General features: G+C 43.2%; 1 protein-coding gene across 4 annotated transcripts in view; it reads left to right on the forward strand.

Moving 5' to 3' along the window:
* The window catches only part of bcar1 (BCAR1 scaffold protein, Cas family member), a 243493-nt gene that overhangs the window by 209024 nt on the left and 20177 nt on the right, over positions 1–14292 (forward strand). For all 4 annotated transcript variants that reach the window (XM_059992793.1, XM_059992792.1, XM_059992790.1 and 1 more), the window contains exons 3-4: positions 10907–11083; positions 12788–12910. In XM_059992793.1, the coding sequence (XP_059848776.1) occupies positions 10907–11083; positions 12788–12910 (300 nt within the window). The remainder of the gene's footprint in view (positions 1–10906; positions 11084–12787; positions 12911–14292) is intronic.

The raw sequence follows: 14292 nt of genomic DNA on the forward strand, positions 1-14292 counted from the left end.
GTTACAGTCAGTGGCCACTTTATTAGCTACACCAATACACCTACTGGTTAAATTAAGTTCCAGTTCGATTTATTGTCATTCAACAGTATATGTGTATCCTGAAACAATATTCCTCTGGACCAAGGTGTACAACACAGTAGGTATAACTCACACACATGCAACACATAATAATCTTACCAGAAATAAATGATCAAATAATAAATTGCATTGACGACACACCGTAAGTAACCAGTATAAGGCTTAATGGTGCTTCATACATGATGATGCCTGGATGTTATTGGGAGTTCAATAGTCTTACAGCCTTGGGAAAGAAACCGTTTCCCATCTTAACGGTTCTGGTGTTACTGCTGCAGTATCTCCTACCTGATGGTAGAGGGTCAGAGAGATGTTGGGCAGATGGAAGGATCATTGATAATGCTAATGGCACTGCATCTGCAGCACTCCTGATAAATATCTCTGATGTGTGGAAGACAGAAATATCTAATCAGCCAATCATGTGGCAGCAACTCAATGCATAAAAGCATACAGACATGGCGAAGAGATTCAGGAACAGGAAAAGAACAGGAAAACAGATTATTATCTGAATGGTGGCCGATTAGGAAAAGGGGAGGTGCAACGAGACCTGGGTGTCATTGTACACCAGTCATTGAAGGTGGGCATGCGAGTACAGCAGGCGGTGAAAAAGGCAAATGGTATGTTGGCATTCATAGCAAAAGGATTTGAGTACAGGAGCAGGGAGGTTCTACTGTAGTTGTACAAGGCCTTGGTGAGTCCACACCTAGAGTATTGTGTGCAGTTTTGGTCCCCTAATCTGAGGAAAGACATTCTTGCCATAGAAGGAGTACAAAGAAGGTTCACCAGATTGATTCCTTGGATGGCAGGACTTTCATATGAAGAAAGACTGGATCGACTAGGCTTATACTCACTGGAATTTAGAAGATTGAGGGGGGATCTTATTGAAGCGTATAAAATTCTAAAGGGATTGGACAGGCTAGATGCAGGAAGATTCTTTCCAATGTTGGGGAAGTCCAGAACAAGGGGTCACAGTTTAAGGATAAAGGGGAAGCCTTTTAGGACCGAGATGAGGAAAAACTTCTTCACACAGAGAGTGGTGAATCTGTGGAATTCTCTTCCACAGGGAACAGTTGAGGCTGGTTCATTGGCTATACTTAAGAGGAAGTTAGATATGGCCCTTGTGGCTAAAGGGATCAGGGGGTATGGAGAGAAAGCAGGTACAGGGTTCTGAGTTGGATGATCAGCCATGATCATACTGAATGGTGGTACAGGCTCGAAGGGCCGAATGGCCTACTCCTGCACCTATTTTCTATGTTTCTATGTTTCAGCTGTTGTCCAGAGTAGGGAAGTATATCATCTAAGTGATTCTGACTGTGGAATAATTGTTAATGGTTGTGTATAGCAGAAACTGCTGATCTTGTGGGACTTCCACGCACAACAGTCTCGAGAGTTTACCGAGCATGGTGTGAGAAACAAAAAGCATCCAGTGAGCAGCAGTGGTGGAAATGCCATTAAGGCGAGAAGTCGGGTGAGAATGGCCAGACTGGGTCAAGCTAAAAGGAATGCGACAGTAACTCAAATAACAGTGGTGGGGAAAGGAGCATCTTTCAACACACAACACATCAAACCTTGAAATGGATAGGCTACAGCAGCTGAAGACCACAAACATACACTTTGTGGCCACTTTATTAGATACAGGAGGTCACTAATAATGTGGCCACTGAGTGTGGATTGGTGGCAGCAGAAATATAAATATTTTATAAAGTTTAATGTATGATTTGCTGCGTTAAATGCATCACATTATGTGTATTTATGAATTTAATTCTAGAAGAATTGCAGTCAAGAGGCCCTATACAGACATGAGAGAACCTGTAACCATCCAATTAATATATTAGTAGTTCTGGGGATTGCTGAAATCACATTGCGTATGATTTTTTATCTTAAGCCAATTTTAGAAATTCCAGTTTTTAATAGAAATGTACAAAAATACCGCGTCACACATGGATCCTTGTTATGGACATGTCATATCTGGGTTCATGAAAACAACACTGCCTTAAATCTTTGGTACTGAACTTGTGGTCCAATAGCAATTTCTTCGGATTGAAGGACACCAATAGTTCTGCCAACTGTGCCCAATATTCCTGCTGTCATTCTTCTTGGCACCAAAGCTCAGTAACTAAAATTAAATGCAGCAATATTGTGATGTGGTTTCCAGTTTTCTGAACTTAGCCAGTTGCTGGCATGAAGGTTTAGTCACTTGCTAACTCATGTCTACGTTTTACCTTGAAGTTAAAAACCAGGGAGATGCAAGGCTCTTTGTAATTAGTGGCGTAAAAACTGCAGTGGTGTCTGGAGCTTTGAACCAGTCTGAACAAGGCTCCTCTCGGAAAATCTAAACAGATTAGCTTGCTTTCGCCCCTTCGGGTTGAAAAGCTGCCTCCCAGCTGTTTACTGCAGCCTGCATACGCAGCAGTATTGTAGTTCAAACTAAAGTTTTCCAAAGCCTTTAATATGTATTTTTTTCACATAACAACATTATTTTGTTTTTGAATTTAGTGAGCTATTTGGGATAAAGTAAATTAATGAAGGAGGCCACTGTGGGAACTGCAGTGCAAACACTCTGACATCCAGTATGTTCACAGACAGTTTGCATTATTTCCAGCTCATCAGCTGAAAGCTAGGCCCCTTCAGCTGGGCAGAAGATATGATCCAATATGCCCAATTATAACGGAGAAAGATCTTATATGACCAAGTAGTCACATTGAGCAGTACTGCCAATATGTAACAAGTTCAGCCATTCTGGCTTCAGTCATTAGTTACAGCAACAAGGACAATAGGAACACAGTGTGGTTTTGTAGTGCAGAGCAAAGATTAAAAGTACTGATCAAGGTCGCATTGTCCACATGTATAACAAAACCCAATTGATTTCTAATATCTGCTGAAAACAATAAACTCTATTATAGCAAACTATGTCAAAGTTTACAGACAACGCACATCTGAGTTATTAACCCCATATTGATTTTGTTAAAAAAAAGTTAAGATCCCTCTAGCATAGAACAGCCAGCCTTTTTTTCTCCCCAGGAACTGAGTTTGTGTTGGTTGGCTGAATTAATATTGAGACTGTTTGGGAGCACCTATAGAAATAAGGAGTGGTCTGAGGAATGTGTGCAGAGGCAGCCCGTGAAATCCTCTTCTCTGTCTGTTAAAAAGAGAAGTTTAAATTATACCCTTCACAAACTCAGCGCATTATGAGAGCTGTCTTGGTAAGGGTGTACAAAATGATAATAGGCATAGATTGATTGAGGGGTTAGCCCTATTTTATTCATAGGGTGGAAATGGCTTATACAGAGGGGCATAATTTCAAGGTGATTATTGGAAAGTGCAGGGGGGATTGTTGGAGTTAAGTTTTGTTACACAGTGGTGAGTGTGTGGAACACCCTGCAAAGAGTGGCTTTAGAGGAAGATGCATTAGAGGCATTTAAGAAACTCTTAGATGGACTCATAGATGATTAGATTGCTCTTAGAATAGGTTAAAAGGTTGCCACAACACTGTGGGCCGAAGGGCCTGTACTATGCTCTAATGTTCTATGTTCTACACTCAGTAGCCTCTTTATTAGGTACACCTGTGCACCTGCTCGTTAATGCAACTTTCTAATTGGCCATTCACGTAGCAGCATTTCAATGCTTAAAAGTATGCAAATATAGTCAAGAGGTTCAGTTGTTCAGACTAAACATCAGGACGGGGGAAGAAATGTGACCAAAGTGTCCTTGAACTTGGAATGATTGCTGGTGGCAGTCGGGGTGGTTTGAGTATTTCAGAAACTGCAGATCTTTGGGATTTTCACACACAACAGTCTCCAGAGTTTACAGAGTATGGTGTGAAAAAGAATTTAAAAAACACCTATTGAGCAGCAGTCCTGTGGGCAGAGTCACCTTGTTAAAGAGCTAGGTCAGAGGAAAATGTCTAGACAGATTGAAAGTATAGGAAGGCGTCAGTAACTCTGATAACCACACATTACGAACAGTGGTGTGTGGAAGTGCATCTCTGAATGCACAGCATATGGGCATCTTGAACTTTGAAGTGAATGGGCTACAGCAGCAGGAGACCATGAACATGGTGACTTTATTACATACAGGAGGTATCTGATAAAATGGCCACCGAATGTACGTTCTAAGTCTCCCTTAAAAATTGTCTGCTGGTTGTGCCCCTAACTGATTCATGTCCCTGTCTTATTTATTTTGGTCATTCGTTGCAACAGCTGTAACAAAGTGGCTTACTGGCATGGATGTTTCTACAGGTACCAGATTACTCCCAGGCAAAGTTCAATAGAATCCTTAATGTATGCAAAGTCTTCTGCTGCAGGAGATATTTCTTCTGCAGTTCCTGAAAGAAGCTCCAGGAACAACACACATTGGCCATTCATCATCACTGCATTGAGATCTTCCCTCCCCTTGACCAATGAGAGCAACTTCACCACACCAACTGCAGTGGATCAAGACAGTTAGCGTTCGATAGAAAAGATGCCGTCACAAATTGTCATCATTAGACTTTATTTTACGAATGGTAATGTGGAGCAAAGCACGCTAGCTATTCTCATAACGAAACGTAATCACTGGCCTTTTCACCCATGAGATTCGACCTCGGATTTATATTAATTAACTCTAATTTAGTGGCTTGGCCCACAGGACCAATCCCCACCTTCCACCTCCTCATGGTGTCCAAAGCAACCTACCATTTCTCACGTCGTGGCTACAGTGAAACCAATCCCTCTGCTACCAGATTTCCATTATGGATGTTTTCATTCTACAGCCAGCCGTGAATACAGTGGAACAAAAACCTGAAAGATTCCTTAACATTCAAAGCATCTTGCAAAGCCCCCTGCTCTGGCCTCTGTAGCGAAGTGCCTCAGTCAGGCCAGGAAGCACTAAAATTATCTCAGCGTGTTACTATTTTTCTTACAAGAATTCTAGCTGTTCCTTGGATCTATTTTTAGTCTGGAAGAAGCACAAGTCGCTTGCTGGGTTGTCTGGGAACCTACTGCAGAACATGGTTTAGACGTGTGCAAATCAAGTGATTTGTCAAGTAACTCAACCCCCTCCCTCAGTGCCACAAGTGGCTTAAAAATAGAGGTTCATTCTTGTTGGTCTGTACAGTCTTAGGCGCTCTTCATAATGACAACAACAGGTTTTCAAATAAGATTTAAAGCTGGGCCGGCAGTTGCAAAATGCAGTTTGTCCTACGATTTTATGCAACTTTGGTATTCCTCTGCTCTTTGTGTTGACTGTGTCTTTGACCTGGATCTTCACAAGTTGTGCAAATTACATCATGTTCTTTATGTCACAGTGTAGGGTGTGACATTTCATCTTGGGGGCTTCAGTGACTTTCTCTTCCATGTTCACAGCCCAGGCTATTTCCAATAAAACCCTTGGAAAAAAGATACGTTTTGTATCTGCCAGACCCTTACCGATTTTTTTTTTATTAATGCATCACGGAAAGCATCTTATCTGCAAGAATAATGATTTGGTATGGCAACACACAGAAAAAGGTGGAGAAACTCAGCCGGTCAGGCAGCATCTATGGGGAGGAATAAACGGTTAGTGTCTTGGGCTGAGTCATGGTGAAGGGTCTCGATCTGGAGCATCGGCTGTTTATTCCTCTCCATAGATGTTGCTTGACCCACTGAGTTCTTCCAGCATTTTGCGTGCACTACTCTGGATTTCCAGCATCTGTAGAATATTTTATGTGCTTGGTATGGCAATTGCTCTGCATGCGACTGCAAGAAACTGTGGAGCTGTGGCTCAGCACATCATGGAAACCAGCCTCCCCTCTTTGGACTCTGTTTATACTTCTCACCTCATCAGTGAAGCAGGCAGCAAAGATCCCTCCCACCCTGGAATTCTCTCTTCCCCTCTCTTCCATTCAGCAAAAGATACAAAAGCCTGAAAGAACAAACCAGCAGGCTCAAAGACCGTTTCTACCTGCTTCTATAACGCTGTTTAATAGTTCTCCAGTATATAAATTGGACTCTTGACCCCGTAATCTACCTGATTATGATCTTGCACCTTGTTTACCTGCACTGCACTATGCATCAATTACTCTTTATTCTCCATTGTTATTGTTTTAACTTGTTCTACCTCAATGCACTGTGTAATAATCGGATCTTTATGAAGTCGTGTCCTTTATGTCGCAGCCAAGAATGTGACATTTCATCTTGGGGTTGCTTCACCATTGCCTTCGGTATTCAAGATGAACTTTTCAGTGATCTCGAATGTGTGACAATAATATTCCAGTTCCCGGGTTAGACAGGGCAAACTCAACCCCATCTACCTGAGCCCAGTACATCTGGTCATTCCTTCCTTTGCTGCTGCCAACACCTCACACTTTTACCATGGTTCCTGACAACGTAGGAAAGGCCATTGAACCCCTCGCGTCTATTTGCACTTCCACGTTGTGCATTGAGTTAGAGGTTCTCCGTTTTGTGTGCAGCAGTGAGTTCCCATGGATTGCAAGATTTTCTCCTGTGAAGGCAGTTGATTGGTGTACCAACCAGTAAAGTGACTAAATTCTAACGACTTGGGTATCGAACCATATTTTCTGGCCCCTAACCCAGGGCTATTGTATATTGTACAGGCAGAGTAGTGGTGTCCTACCTAACTAATGCTCATTAATTTAGGCAGAACATCAGGCATCCATCCCTCTCTCACCAGGAAGACTAACCCCATCATGGGTTTAATCCTGAGTGTGCAAATCGGAGATTGAATACAATTGTTTCCTTTCACCTTCCCCCTTCCATCAGTTCCGTTACACATTTGCTTAAATGTTGCTGGTCTGCATTACTGGCACCTAGCCCGAGGCACGCTTTAGCTCCCACACCCACGCACCCTTCCACAAGAAACGATGCATTTCTCGCAGCCGGCTTTGGCCCTGCGTCTGCAGCTACAACGTGCAGAGTCTCCTGGCAGGATCCGACCAGCAGCTGTGTCTCTGCAGTAGCTTTCCATTTGCGCCAACACCAGCAGTTTCATCCGACCCCAGGAGGTGCCTTGCGGTGGCAGAACACACCCCACGGTTTTTATTTTTAAAGCAGTGAGTGACTGAGCCTAATTAATCTGGGAGGCTAGGGCTGAATAAAATTAACTGGGGCATGCTGGGGCCTCCTGCACACCTTGCCTGTCGTGCAGCGACCGCTTTTAAAACGAGGCTTAATGTGCCTGGTAGAACTCTGTTCATTCCTGGTGCTGATAACTTCAAATGAGGCTTGGACTTTTGTTCTGAGATGCCAGTTCTTTACCCTCTGTCCTGCTATTGTTACTCAATTCTGGTGCCACGTACTGTTACAGATATTCGTAATTTATTCTGAGCGTGGAGCACTTAAAGAAATCAGGATGTTAACTGATGTTAAAGGATTACTGTAAGCGTATGCTAACACTAATGGTTCTAATTTATTGTAAGTGATGTGCATTTAGTCATTGCTTTGCCTGGCACCAGTTTGCCTCATAGTTCTTCACGGATAACGGAGCGTGGTTGAAGCATTTTAAATAATCCGGATTTTCGTTTGAGGGGAGGGCTGGTTGCTGTGTAGAAATAAGGCCGGCATTTGATCTTTTAGCGGCTGGTACCGTGGTGTCGGTGAGCCGTGTCGGTTTTCTGCATTTCCCCCCAGGTGCTCCACTTTCCTCCCACCTCCTGAGGACAGGCCGGTCGAATAGCTGGCTGCAGTAGTGTGCCCCGGGTGTAGTGGGGTGAGAGGAGGCTCAGTTGACGGATCAGGAAGTGGGGATAAGCTGAAGGGAGAAAAGGAGGGGCTGGTGGGAGACGAGGTTTGTGGTTGTGCTCTGAGATCTGTCATAAACCCGATGGCTGAATGGCCCCCTGTTGTAAGGAAGTGTGAATAAGTGAGAAATAATCGGACACAGAGGCTTGCAGCGCCACTTAAGTTAACTGCACTAGTGTGCCTGGACTCGGATATAGGCCAGACCAGATAAAGGAGGCAGATTCCCTCCGAGGCAGGACATGAGTGAACAGGTGGGTTTTTACAACAATCAGCAGTTTTGAGGGCATTGTTAACAAGAATAGCCATTCTCTTTTAAATTGCACTTTCTTAACAATATAGATTCCATGGTTGTGAAGGTGGTACTTGAACTTTAATTTTGAGATTGTTAATCACAGCGCTAGTTACTAAGTCCAACAGTTTAACCATTGCATCCGCCAACAATACGTGGAGTTTTGTTACATAGGAAGTACAGTGGCAAGGCCCACTCACACAAGAAAAATCAGATCACCTGTTTTAATGATTCTGGTTGAAGGATAGTACTGGCTGGCACCAGGGGAAAATGACTGATTTTCCTCAAAATAATAGCATGTTAGTGTGACGGTGTTATCCTCGGGGTTTTCGAGTTCGGAATTCAATCCTAGCGTCCTGTGTAAGGAGTCTGTGTACGTTCTCCTGTGGAGTGCGTGGGTTTTCCCAGCTGCTCCGGTTTCCTCCCACAGCTGTACCGGGTAGGTGAATTGGTCATTGTGAACAGTCCCGTGATTAGGCCAGGTTTAATTGCGGGTTGCTGGAGTGACACAGCTCGAAGGGCTCATCTCTAAATAAGTAGCATGGAGTATTTTCTTATCCCAAGGTGAGAGTGCTGTGCACACCAAGCTAGGTTTTTTTCAAATAATTGAGTTATGGGACTGCCAAGGGACTCTAATAATCTATTATCTGCACAGTTTGGGCCCTTTGACCCCTCCATGACCAGTCTAACCCTGCCCTCCTACATCTGCTATATATGTGTTATGCTCTTCCTTTTGTCCCCATTGTGTAGAAAATACTTTTCCAGACTATTATGAATAATAGAAACAAATTGGATTCCAGCAGTTTTTGACTAAACCTAACAGACTGCATTTGAAAGGGCCATAGTATTTGTCATTCATTGGATTGTTGGTATAATTGATAGTTTGGGAAGGAAGCTCCATTACATTTTCAGGATCTGCTGAAATCTCAAGTCAGCAGCTGGTTTTCTCTTGGAACAGATAGATGAGGACACTGCTTCCTGCAGCTCCTTTCTTCTGGTGGTATTATTTCGTCCTGGGCAATGTTCCTGCACAGCCCAGGCAACCAACCCGCACGTGGGGCAGATGGATTTCATTAACTGGCTTTTGGACTGCCTCATTCCGGCCTGATCCTTGCCAAGACGTTGTTGTCAGCACAACCACGATCCACGGTCTGTATCAGCCCGACAGTTCGTGGGAAAAGGGCACACACATTTCTAAAATCGCTTGACGTTTATTTCAAGTGCATGGATCCGTCTAAAAGACTTCCTTTTGTGCAGTGTTGCTCATGACCCCAATAGCCAGTGGAGTGCTTTGATGTGAAGTCACGTCTGCAAGGAATCAGTTTGTGCATGACTTATCCACGGTCGGCCTGGATAGACTTGCTGTTGGTCAGCATGGGCTGTTTGGGCCAACAAGGCCTATTTCCACGCTGTACGATTCTGTCACTAAAGTGGCATGAACAGGAGTCTCATAATAACAAGATCATCGGCTCTGAGGGGGAAATATTGACCTCAATTTCAATGGAAGATTCACGCTGGACCCAAAAATACAAGAATTGATCAATTTTTCATGTCTTTATCAGCACAAAAGTTAACTAACCTCCAGAATTAGTGGAAAAGGTAGAAGTCACTCTTCGGGTACACCAACACATGGCTAGATTGGGCCTGGAGCATGACAGATGTGCCAGGCAGTGAAGATAAGTTTCTTGGTTCTTAGACATTCACCTGAAAGAGGGCAGGCAGGGCTTTGGAGCAGCATCTCGGCCAGAGAAGGGAAGTCCAGCAGTACTTGGAGTGTCCAGCCTGGATTATATCATCGATTCTCTAAGTAGGGATTCTTGGTCAACGTAAAGAAGCAACTGAAAATAACCAGTACCACTGAAGGAAGACGTGGTTTGCAGATGGTCTCCACAGATTCTCCACTATTGTACCTGCTCTGAGGATGAGCTGTTTATTGTGTTGTTGTACTGAGTGTTTATACAACGCCCGCAAGTTGCCACTTAGCACCTCGGCCTTTAATGTGCCTGCTGTAAGCTTGTTCCCAAGCTGAATTTCATACAAGTCACAACACACACAAAATGCTGGTGGAACACAGCAGGCCAGGCAGCATCTATAGGGAGAAGGGCTGTCGACGTTTTGGGCCGAGACCCTTCGTCAGGACTAACCGAAAGGAAAGATAGTAAGAGATTTGAAAGTAGTGGGGGGAGGAGGAAATGCGAAATTTCCGCACTACTTTCAAATCTCTTACTATCTTTCCTTTCGGTTTAGTCCAGACGAAGGGTCTCGGCCCAAAACGTCGACAGCCCTTCTCCCTATAGATGCTGCCTGGCCTGCTGTGTTCCACCAGCATTTTGTGTGTGTTGTTGTTTGAATTTCCAGCATCTGCAGATTTCCTCGTGTTTGCTCATACAAGTCACTGTGTTCGGTGAGGTTACCTATCTTGTTGGGAAGTGAATCTAGGAGATCAGTTTGCATACTCCCGCATTAGAAACTGTGCTGTTAATACTTCCCATGCAGTGATACACCAACGAGTTCTGTCTATTTTAATAAGTAATAAATTGATTACGGGACTGAAACACTTATTTGGATCCAGCTTATGTGTCACAGTCATCATGGCTGACACCTGTGACACTCCTGGCTTACGTTGTCAATGATTCACGTAAAGCACTCATCCCTGGCTATTCCCAAAAAAAACATTTGAGCATGGAGATGAGAATCCGATGGCCATCAGCCAGACAAGGGCGTGTCACAGAGAATCTGGACAATGTTAATTAGCCAGTATCAGGACAGAGCGCTTGCTGAATCCTACTGGAACTAGGAACTGAGCTACTTCTCCTTGTCTTTCCAGGTAGTCCTTCCAACCAGAGTTGGAGGAGTTTATGTTTATGACACACCTCCACAGATGGAACAAGATGAATACGACGTCCTTCCATCTAGAAACCCTCCGGGTACTCTGCAGGAGATTTACGATGTCCCTCCAAATAGAGGAGGAACAGAATCTGCTGGCAACCAGTATGGGCAAGAGGTGGGTAACGGATTTACATTTAATAAAACACACAAACATTCAACGTTATAGTAAATGAATGAAAAACAGAATCCGTTGTTACTAGCATTGAATGTGTTTTAAGTGATGCTCTCAGAACTTAGCTACATCTCACTGCCTTCAACAATGTAATAACATTATGTTTGATTGAAGAGAAAGGAATGATCCCATTTATTTAGTACCTTTCACAACCTTGAATCCTCAAGTAATACACAGTAAATTTGTTTTTTTTTTATAAGGGAATTTGGCAGTAAAAATTGCTCCCAATTAATTGAGATAAATTGATTAATTTGCCAGCTTTTATATGAACATTGTACAGTTGGTTACCCCTTATCCAAAATGCTTGGGGCTGGAAGTGTTTTTGGATTTCAGACTTTTTGGATTTTGGAATATTGGGATCACCATCATTTCTGACTGAATTTATGTGCTACCAGTCTTACACTTGTTCATCACTCGTATGCATTTGACAGTAGAAGTTATTACAGATCATTAATATGAAAAACTAACATGTGCCAATAACAAAAGCAGCTCAGCGGCCTCGGGAAAATACCTGAACCGGCTGTTACCTGAGACAGCAGCAGGCTTACAGTCTCCACCTATCATGATTAACAGCTTACAGCGCACTGTATTTGTATTTGATTTTGTTTTGGTTGTATCTAAGGTATAAAAACAATCAACATCGTGACTGGTTCTAGTGCCAGATTTTCCTGATCAGCAGATGCTTTGAAATTTAATGCTGTGCCTCTTCTTAACTTTCTGCAACCAGTGTGCTGAATATTCACAATCACCTTCAATTTTCAGTTTGTCATGATAGATCTTTGCTTGTTTTATGATCAGCAAACCGTTAAGCAGCGTGAGTTCACTCCGATGCTGACAAATCAACTCTTTCAATACACAATCGAGATCTCCAGTTTCTGCTTTATGGCGTGTTTTTCTACTTTTCATTAACTTCCGTTCATTATGTATGTGAGGTCACTTCTCAGAACTGTCTGTGGCGTGCAGAGACCTGCGCATTGCCTGGGAACCTGCCCAGCATCATGTGGAATTTTCCATTTGTGATGTCACATTAGCACTCAAGAAGAATTCCAGATTTCTGAGGTTTTCAGATAAGTGGTGCTCCACGTGTACTCATAAGTTCATGGTTAGGTTTCCTGCTGGGCTCACACACAGTATAAAGGAAAGAGCGTCAGGAATAGATTATTCAACCCATTAAGCCAGTTCAGTGGAAGTCACCGTCTGATCATTGTGGTGACAAAGATACGGCTCTTTTCCTTTCCCTTAAAGGAAAGAAAGGCTTTATATCCCTTTGTAAAGAAACTGCTTCTCGTGTCTATAATCAACCTCTAAAAGTATTGCAGAATACAAGATGGATATGGAGTATAGGGGATGTACTATGCATAGTGAAGGTCACGGGAGTTTAACTATTCAGTGGGAGTATGGAATAAATGCAATTCTTAAAGAATTTGCATGAACCTCAGTGGGAAATGGGACACAAAGCCTTCTTGCTTGTCATGACGGATGCTTTTGGACATATCCGTTGGTTTGGTTGCAGTAAGGAAATGGTGCCTGATTCTTTCTAGATAAAGTTCTTGGAGAAACATTTGTATGCACAAGCACCAATTTTACAGGATTAATAGTGTCTAAAGTCTGGAAATCAGTATTTTAATCTCGGTTCCTTTCTGTCAGGTATATGATACTCCTCCCATGGCAATGAAAGGTCCTAACAACAGAGATAAATCACAGGAAATTTACGATGTTCCCCCCAGTATAGAAATGAATCCACAGCACCAGCTCCAGACTCACCAAATGGTGAGTACCTAGTTCTTCTCAGAAAATGTGTTTTAAGATGTCTGTTGACTGCACGGTGGAATATTGCGACTCTGTTGTTTGAGTTATTGTGTCTGTCTGCCTGAAAAGAAACTTGGGATTGCAAATTGGATTTCCTGCAGGTGACCTACTTATTCCTGGCAGCCGTGCATGGATTGTTGAAGAAGGAACATGGACAGTCTATGAGAACGACCTGTTCGTAGTCACACATGTGCAGATACACGTGCACACTCACATAGAACTAGACCACCAATATCAAGTCTAGGAGATCTACCCCCTACCTTTGAATTCAGTGAAGGGGAAAGAATGGAGAAAATGTATTTGGGAAAGCAAATTAGAAGGGGAGGGCCCACTATTGGCTTCTCAGACTGGCACGGTTTTTAAAGCTAGCATATGCAGAGCCCCGCTGGTATTTGGAGCAAATGTCTTTTCCAGGTTAGTGCCCCATTCTCAGAGTTCATCATTCCTGCTAAATAAAGTCTCATTTATCAGAACAATTTGATATTCCCTGTATACTCCGGGCCAGGTTATGTGCTGTGATTTTTTTTTAAACGTATGATACTGTGATTAGTTCAGTTAATACGCCATGTTATCTTGGCTTCCATGTTGTTGATCTGTCCTGAAACTTTTATACTTACCGATCATCAGGTAGTGTGACCCGGTGGGACGTAAGAGGGAGCCTCTTGTTTCATGTATGGGATAGTTCAGTCTTGTGTGTTCGTTCTGTTACATTGAGCTTTGTGATTCATTTTCCAGATGGAGCCCCCATGCAGAGTGAACTGATCAGTCTTGTGTCAAGGGAGGCCCATAGTCATTGCCAACAGCAGCTGACTCAAAGTGACAAACAGCACATTGATGCTTAAAGCTGTAGTTGGTCCTGCTGCCAGTAACTGCACAGAAATAACTGGGAAGGGAGGGGATTTATGAATGCACCAGCGATGGCCTTTAAATTGAGCAGGATTTGTTCCTGTCTATGCAGTCTATTCCATTTTACCAACAAAGGTCACAGCCCCTTGACCTAGTCTCCATTAGTGAGCAATTGAAGACACCACCGTGTGCACGAAATACAAGGGGCAAATGCATCAGGAGTGATCTGTGACAGAAAGTGCTCCACCCAATGGCATCGTGAATGGGGCTTTCACCGGCATCCAAACACTGAATTGGTGCCAAAATTGCTTTCTATGAGTGGCCAATGCATAAGACGTGGACACTAGGCCCAATTTCTAGGCATGTCCTTTTATTTAAACATGTCAACTTGCATTTAGAGGGACAGGACCTACTGATTTTGGGATTGGCATGGTGTGCATATCAAATAGATCATCTAGTGGGGTCAAAGGACTTTCTGCAGATGGCCCGGTTTCCAC

The sequence above is a fragment of the Hypanus sabinus genome, chromosome 17 (genome assembly GCF_030144855.1).
Source record: "Hypanus sabinus isolate sHypSab1 chromosome 17, sHypSab1.hap1, whole genome shotgun sequence".
NCBI classification, from domain to species: Eukaryota; Metazoa; Chordata; class Chondrichthyes; order Myliobatiformes; family Dasyatidae; genus Hypanus; species Hypanus sabinus.